The sequence below is a fragment of the Anopheles bellator genome, chromosome 1 (assembly GCF_943735745.2).
Source record: "Anopheles bellator chromosome 1, idAnoBellAS_SP24_06.2, whole genome shotgun sequence".
Taxonomy (NCBI): Eukaryota; Metazoa; Arthropoda; class Insecta; order Diptera; family Culicidae; genus Anopheles; species Anopheles bellator.
In genome coordinates this window covers 21,028,882-21,037,544 of record NC_071285.1, presented here as the reverse complement: position 1 = coordinate 21,037,544, position 8,663 = coordinate 21,028,882, and the positions used below count along the sequence as shown (strand labels likewise).

Below are 8,663 nucleotides of genomic sequence, written 5' to 3'. Positions count from 1 at the left end.
CCCACCCGCACCCGGGTCGGGCCGGGTGAGAAGCGGAGCATCCGTCATTCGGGGCACGTTCCCGGGCCGTCTCCTCCCCGGTGATACATCGAAAGACATCGAAGCCGATCTGTGGGACAGAGCACAGGCAGTATCTATTCTCTCTCTCTCTCTCTCTGATGCGCTCTGACCACCCACCACCAACCCACCGACCGACCCGGTTCCCGGGCCCTCCCAGATACCTGCCTCACCAGAGCGAGCGCATTAATTAATCGATCTTGCCGGAGCAACCAACGCGGGGTTCCTCCGGAAACGTAAGTCTTCTCTCGCAACGGTCCCTCTCCTCCAGGACCACGCCGCTTCCTTCGCTGTGTTCAGTTCTCCCTCCCGCCCTCTCTCTACCATATTTACATCGGCCCACTCGCCCCGCAAAAGCTCCTCAACTCGCGCACCGAGACTCGTCGTGTGTAATCTTAATATCACCGTGAACGTGGCCAGCTGGCCAGCGCCACAACAACCTCCCCTCACGCTCGCTCCCTCCCGCTGAAATCTGTGTCCCCACCCGGTGGCCGTTTACGCGGCGTTCATGAACAGTTTGCTCTTCTCGGCGCGCAACGCTACGTTGGAGCCGGGAGCCCGGCCCGATCCGAGCGTCGGTTCCTCGAGGGCCCGAAACCGGACGAAGCCCTGCTCCGCCACCAGCATGCTGCCGTTGCCGGCGCCCTGCTGCTGCTGCTGCTCGCCGTGGCCAAGCTTCCCTGGGAGCACTCCACTGTTGGGCCCCGTCGTCGTTGGGGTACCGTTGCCGCTAGTGTTACTACCGCCGATGCTGGCCGTCGGCGAAGAGGATGACTCCGTCGTCGTCGTCGTCGTGGTTGGGTGATCGGTTCCTGTGGCGACACCGTACGGAACGGCTCCACCCGGGCCACCGGTGTAGCTTGAGCTGGAGGACTCCCGGGAACGCTTCTTGCTGTGGTAGTAAGCACCGTTGCCTGCGCCACCGTTAACCATCGCCGGGTCGTCGAAGTTGTTGCTCACGTTGTCCTGCGAGTGCGCGTGCTGCCGCTCGAGGGAGTCCCCAGGGCCACCACCGTTCAGTAGCCGATCGTTGAAGCTGCCCGGCTGCGGGGCGGCAAAGCCCGGGTGATGCTGATGCAGGTGCTGCGGATGGTGATCGTTCGAACGGGACGAGCTGAGGGTTTGCGCTCCGACTCCGGTCACTCGGTGGCCGGCCGGGCCCATCGTACGCTGGAGGGCCGCAGCCCGCTGGTTGTGGGACGAGTTGGAGGAGGACGAAGCGGACGAGTTGGAGTTATTGTTCCGTCCACTGCCACCGCCACCCGCCGGCACCGGGTTAAAGTGCATCGCACCGATATTGTTCAGCGTGCCACTCTTGCGCACTCCGATCCGTCGATCGAACGAATCACCGCCGCCGCCGCCGCCACCGTAGTTGGCACCAGGACCCCCGGGCGGTCCCATGTTGTGGCTGTAGTGGTGATGGTGATGATGGTGACCCATCGTGTTCGCTCCACCGCCACCGAGATCGTTCTGCAGCTGGCCACTCTTGAGCGTCTTCAGGTTCTTCGAGGCACGGAACTCGTTCCGGGACATGGACTGGGCGGCCGCTAGGGCCGAGTGGGACGGGATCGTCCCAACCCCGGGTCCGCCGGCCACCGGCTCAAAGTTGGGACGCTCAAAGTTCTGGAAATCATAGTTCCGGGTTCCGGCACCCATCCCGGGGTGCTGGTGCTCCCGGCCGCCTGCACCACGCAGCGACTTGGTGTCGTACTGGGGCGCATTGATCGGCTCCGAGTAGCAGTTGTCCATGATGTCGTGGTACTGGTGGTTGACCTGCGGGTGATGGTGGTGGTGGTGTTTCAGCTCAAAGTTCGGATTCTCGTAGTGATCCGGCATCGGCTCGGTGTCGTTCAGGAAGTCGTCCGCTCCGTCGCCGCCCCCCCGGCAGCACGTGATTGTTGTGGTCGTTGTTGCTGTAGTTGTGCGACGACGAACGCATGCTGTTGGTTTCGAGCGAACGCTGGAAATCGGCTCCCGGCGGGTGACCGGGTGGGCCACCCGGACCGCCGAGCTGCAGATCCTGCTGGCTGTTCTGCTCCAGGTTGAGCGAGTTCAGAGCGAAATTATCGTCGTAGATCGGCTTCCCGGTACGCATCGTGTAGGTGTGCAGATTGCGGTTCGTGTTGCAGACCGCCGGATAGTCCGTTTCAAAGTTCTCCTGGCTCGAGGAGGACGTACAGGGGAACAGGGCGAACCCGCTTGCGTTCGGCTGCTCCATATCCTTCTCGCGTTGGATCACCTTCGACGTGCCAGTCTTCAGTCCCGTCACCCACGAAAGCAACGCAATGATCACGATCTCAATGAACCGCAGGCTAAACTGGTAGCCCCACTGGAACCAGTCGATCTCGATGTGCGATGCCCACAGCGTTTTCTTGGCCGCTCCCGGTTCGTGCAGGCTGTTGCTCGGTGACAGCTTCACCTTCGTCTGCGAACTGATACTGATCGCACCATAGATCTGGAGCGCCGCCAGCAGGATGAACAGCAGCGCGGTCGCGATCGTGATGTGGATCGCGTACGACAGGTTGTTGTAGCCGTGAATGTAGTTCTGGCTCTTGTGCAGGATGCGCTTCAGCAGCCGGTACATGTACAGGTACAGGATGCCGAGACTGAGGCAGATAAAGATGTAGATGATCTGGCAGATGAGCGAGAGGACGCGTGGCGGAATCTGGATGTTCGTCGGTGGACCGCCGTGACCGCCGGTGCCATGTCCGGGGCGGCCCGGCCCGGCCGCCATCATGAGCTGCTTGTTCTGGAGCTGCAGCTGGTGCTGCTTGTGGTAGAACTGCTGCGTCTCGTACGACTCCACCAGGTGCAGGGTGATACACAGGCCCACGTGGACACCCGAGCCGATGATGATCGTGAGCGGGCGTAGGATCGAGCTGTAGCGGTTCGTCTTGTGGTTGATCGAGCGAAGCAACAGGAACAGGATCAGTATCGCGAACGTCGTCGTGAGGAACGTGAGCGGCAGGTTTAGGAGCAGCTCGGAAGTGAACAGATTGAAGCTGAAGTGGATGTTGTACGCATCGTAGCACAGGTAGAAGATGCGCAGCAGACAGATGATGATCAGAATCAGGTGGATGCTGATGAAGTACGACTGGGAGAAGAGGTGCGTCAGCTTGTCGTAGAAGATGATCTTGAAGATCGAGTACACCGCGAGGATCGTGAACAGGATCGCCGACAGGTACACGTGAATGTTCCACGCGATCGTCCACGTGCTGATGTCGGCCAGGTCGCCCGCAAAGTTCCGGTCTGCGCCCCCAGCACCACCGTCCTCCCCGCCGCCTGTCGTCCCATTCTTCACCATCACCGACTTGAGGTTCAGGTTGGGCATCTTCTGGGTGATCGGCGACGAAGAGGACGACAGGACGTGCATCGACGAAACGGTCGAGGTGATGGAGGACGTGGGGCCCGAGTGGGCCGTGCTACCACCACCGCCATTGCCCTTCCTCGCCGGAACCACAACACCGCCGTCGTCATCATCATCGCCATCCTCGAACGGATCGTCCTCGTCGTCCTCGTCGGCTTCGTCTTCCGTCGCCCCGTTTCCAGCCGGATCCGGCGGGCCACCATCGGCGCCGTCGGTGGTCGAAGGTTTACCGCCGCCAGCCGCCGAACCCCCGTAGCTCGGGTGCTTCGCATTACTCAGGGACGTTGGTCCGGCGCCGCCAACTCCGGGACCGATATCGAACGACGGTTGGTTGGGCCGTGGGGCGGACGTGACCGAGCGCAGGAGCACGTCCGGGATAACCTGGGGCCGCCCGTTCGAGCCGGACAGAATGCGCGAGATCGACGGGAAGTGCATCCCGTTCGGCAGGATGGCGCTCGAGTTCGAGGCGTTCTCGTCCAGCATGAACTGCTTGCTGCCGACACCGACACCATCGTATCCGCCGCCGCCGCCGGGCGTCTTGCCCCCGTCCAGTTTGCTGGACTTTTCCGACGGTGTGTTGAGTGCCTTCTTGCGCTGGGCCGCGTCCAGAGAAACGCCGCCGACCGACGACGGGCCGCCCGAGTGTTGAGGGGGTGCACCGCTGCCCGGTGGTTTCTGCGGGTTGTTGGATGCCTGCGGACCACCACCACCTCCTAGGGTCGGCGGGCCGGAACCGGGTGCCGCGGGTACGAGATCCGGCGGTCGCATCGGGATCCGCTCGTGGCCCGGCATCAGGCTCGGCGGGGGCAGTGGGCGGCGGACCATGTACGAGCCGGTGTTGACGATCGTCGTGTCGCTGCTCGTCCCGCGGAGCGTCGGCTTGTCGGCGAACGGGTTCGTGTAGTTCGGTGGCAGTGGCGGTGAGGAGCGGGACGTCGGCGAGTACGCCGGGACGTCGCCGGAGAACATCGAGTTGGTCGCGAACCCTTTCTTCGCGCCGTGACCTGAGGATGAGTGGGATGGGAGATTCGCAAACGGAAGTGTATTAGTCATTTGGGGTCATTTCGATGAACGGTGGAAAGGCAAGTGTTAGGTTTAGGTCCTTAGTTGATAGGTTTCTCTTGATGGATTGTCTTTTGCTTTAGCATAATTATTCAGAACGTAATTTCTGTATTATGACCCAACTAATTGAGCTTTTAAATGACTATCGCCTTTTTATCAACAGTCAATAGTTGATAAAAGATAAAGCGACAGATAGAATCATCGAATGAACTCCATAGAAAAAGCTCCACAAAATGTCAACGCGTCCATAACGAAGGTGCGGTTGAACTAGCAATCAATGGACTTTAAATTAATGTTAGTGAAAATTATTGATTGAATTCTTCAATGATTTTGCTCAGAAATTGATTTGAAATGCATTCAAATAATTTCACTTTAATTTCAACTCGTTCAGTGATTGAAATATTGCCGTGACCATTTTCCTACAATTTGCGCTAATTACTGGGTTACTCTATTATTCATTACATCCCAAAAAACGGAAGCCAACACCTTCTAGGCCGATTTCTAGATTCGAACTCGTTTCGGATCCAAAAAATCAGCTTCACACCACTGATCGAAGATTTTCCAATACGATATGGTGTATTATTTCTACGATTTCAGGCTTCGCTCTGCTGGACGTCCTTGTCGTGGATCTTCAAGGCTTGTACGACCACTTTGAAATTCAGAAACTGAAACTCAAACCAAATGGAGTACTACCTGGTACTCTGTACAGCTGTCGCAAACTAGTTCAAAGTTGCGCTAAAAGCGAATGCAATAAGCTGCAAACTTCTTTCTTTCGCAACTTCTTGCTTTTCTGTGTCGAATAAGTTCGCTCGAAATTCCTCTGTAAGAAACTCCCTAACTCATGCTTGAACATTCAGATGCTTTCCAGTCCTGGACGAGTCCTGGATGAGACACTTCGAGATAAATAATTCTTCGCGTCCGATGTCCCAAAAATGGTCAACATCGTCACAAGAGTGTAATTCTGTATAGCAAAGGGTCTTCCGTGTGTTGTGTGCCTTACCGTGCGGATATGGCGTCGAGTTGGAGTGCCGATGGCGATCGTGGTTGTGGTGGCGGTTCGGGTTCGGGTAGGTCGGGTTGCTGTTGCTCTTCAGGATCTCGGCGTTCGGGGCCGACGTCGGCAGCACGTGGTCCCGCTCGAGGTCCAGCTCGTAGTTCCGGTGGTTGGCGCTGATCTGCTGCTGGTTGTAGTGCGGGTCCTTGTCGCTACCGGGTCCACCGGCACCGCTCGCCATACCACCGCCGCCCTGCGGGTCCTTATCCTTCTCACGGTACCTAAAGAGCAAAACGGAAATACGGTTTTAATTAACAAAGTTCTCGGAAGTGGTGGCGCGTAACGCAATGTGGTGTGTATCGGTCGGTCCGTCGGTCCGCCGCCGAGAAAGAAAAGCCCACCGCCACGCGGCCGTTGGAAAATTTCACGTTTCACGAAAGATAATTGACGCCGCGCGGCTGCCGACACCGCCGATGAAATATGGAGTAATTTTTACGAGCCGAGCGTCATGTCTCGGCCCCTCCCGAGTTCTTCATGTTGGATCGCCCGCAACACGACAGGCCACCGCCGACGAGTGTGGGAAGAAAATTGGTTTCATGTTACGCCTCTGTGCATCTTTTCGGTTCCGGTTTCCCCGGCTGTACGCTACACTTCCAGGAGGGTTTCCCCATTTCCCCAGAACACGGGTGAGGAACGATTTTCCGGAGACCTCAGTAGAGCGGGGGGCCACATCAAAAATGCCCAGGAATTCCCCCGAGCGACTAATTGGGACGGGAGCGCTACTGGAGGTGTTCCCGCCGAAAATGGGGGTCCTTCTTCGGTTTCTGTGTAGTTGGTCATTTGCATGCTAATGTGCCACACGATAAATGTGATTTATTCTGTCTGTCGGCGGCCGATTGGGCAATATTTTTCGACTCGCTTGCTTCCGGTGGCACGGTATGCATATTGCGCGATAGCGCTTAAACTAACACCAACAGGACACGCCCGCCAGAGGCCAGGAGTCCAGCAGGTGAGAAAAGTAGATTAATCCTTCCAGCACCTCAATTCTCGATTGTATTTTTGGTTCTTTCCCCCCATTCTCTGCTTTGCTCTTTTCCGAAAGACGGTGGTGGGACCGCATCGCCCGGGGCCGCCCGATGTTGTCTACAACCGTTTCGGTGAGCGAATCACTACCCTAATGCTGTGGTCTCATTAACATCAAGGACAACAGTGAGTGAGTGTTGGCAACAAAATAAACACAATTGGAGAGTTGCTTTGGCTTCATCCACAAGTCAGAACATAGCCCATATAGGATCTGAGCTTCTATCAACAACATGCTGCTAATTCTAATTCTTGCTATCTATGCTACTAATTCTTGGCAATCGGAATCTACTCTCTAACATTTGGTAGCCAAAACGGGGTTTCAAAACGTCCTCTTCTGCTTCTTACAGTCACAGGCAAACAAACCGTAAACGAGCGATGGTTTGAAAGCACACATAACTGAGCCCGATTCATGACGTCTTCTTGACAACCCGCGGCAGACATGAAGACGAGGTCAGCCTGTTATAAATAACGGCACAGATTGGGGTTTATAGTGAAAAGAATGTCGTTGATCACTCGTTGAAATTTTCAATCCGCACCATTACAGTCACTCGTTGCGGTTGCATTAGCTTCTCTTGCACGACGAGTGGGGGTTTTCCGAGCCCCAAATTCGACAATTCTCTGTTGATTAACATAACTTCCGAGGTGGAAATGAGCTTAAATGAAATAAATTGTTCCAATTTCATACATTTTGAGTACAAAGACTCAATTTCGTAAATGTCAAAGTTTTTACTACTTTACAATTTCCACAATGAAGATTTGACGTTTTAAAAGTAAAGTGATCGGAAGTTTTAAATTTAAACATTTAGCTAATCTGGTGTTCCCGATGGAGGACACTCCACTTAGTTCGTGTTTCCTCTGTCCAGAATCCGAGATCCAGACAAGTTTCCAAGAACTTCAGCAGCGTCAAGGATCACAGTCGGAACGACGGAACGTCCGACCAAGAATTGGGCCCAGGCGCTTCCTCCAGATCTCCCTCGCGAAACTCACGCCTGACGGCTCGGTAAAAGTTAGTGTCCAAATCTGGAACTAGAACAACTCACCTGTACGTCGTCAGAAGCGGCGTGGAGACGGTCGTCAGACTCGGCACGTAGACGTTGTCCGGAATGCTGCGCTTGGTGGTGGTGGTCGAGCCGTACGCGACCCGACTGAACACGGCCGCTATGCTGCGCTCGAGGTTCGAACCACCGAGCTCGTCCCCGAACGCTTGGACCGGTGCCTTCCCGTCCCCGGCACCGTTCGTGTCGAGCAGTACGGCCCCGACGTACTGTTGCTGGTTGCCGCCCAACAACACCAGAATGCTACTGACCAAAAGGATCAACATCGTCCGGGCGAGGCCACCACCTCTCACCCGGACCTTCTTGGCCGTATCGTCCGGCCAGCGGCCGTCGTCGTCATCGGTGTTGTGCTGCTGCGTTCTCCGTCTGCGGGCTCTAATACTACTACTGTGGCCGGGACTGCTACTACTACTGCTGCTACTGCTGCCAATTACTCGCGGGTAGTCACTTTTGGTAGTGCTTATGCTAAAAACGTCGCTACGAGCGCCGTGTCTATCACTGTTGGGTGCGTGCCACCAGCCACGCGCCGTTAGCTCGGCCAGCGCCATCCCACCAACTCTATCGCTGCCGCTCTCGGAGATCGCTGTCGACGGCACCCGTGACTCGTGGCCGCCGTTGACGATTCCCCGGGGTCGCTGGCGCTGGTCACCACCACCTCCCACCACCATCTTGGCCAGTGATATCTTGTAGCGCTTGTGCAGTGACCGGGTACCCTCACAGCAAGACATTCTCCACCAACTCGGGGGTCGCACGCCTATGGGCGGCCCATACACTACAGAGACACACTAGAGAGTTCGGTGTCCACTTGTCCACTCTCCCTGCCCCGTGTTCAACCTTGTCACTTGTGGGAACACTCTAACAGACACCTTCCTTCTTGATGGAGCAAGGATCGCTTCCTAGGCCTAGGTCATCACGTGGCACGGCGCTGCATCGCTAGTGGTCGCGGTCGCGCATATCTACAATTGGAGTAGAGAAGGAAAGATGATTAATTCTGGTGCCCCTCATGAAGCCGACTAGACTAGAGATTTTTGCTTCATTTTCCGGT

At 56.3% G+C, this 8,663-nt stretch overlaps 1 protein-coding gene across 1 annotated transcript; it reads right to left on the bottom strand.

Moving 5' to 3' along the window:
- Window positions 1-552: 552 nt before the first annotated feature.
- On the bottom strand, window positions 553-8,346 carry LOC131215195 (uncharacterized). Its single transcript, XM_058209583.1, is given in 4 exon segments — window positions 553-1,947; window positions 1,949-4,428; window positions 5,487-5,761; window positions 7,604-8,346. Coding segments are annotated over 4 exon segments (4,893 nt in total).
- Window positions 8,347-8,663: the final 317 nt, after the last annotated feature.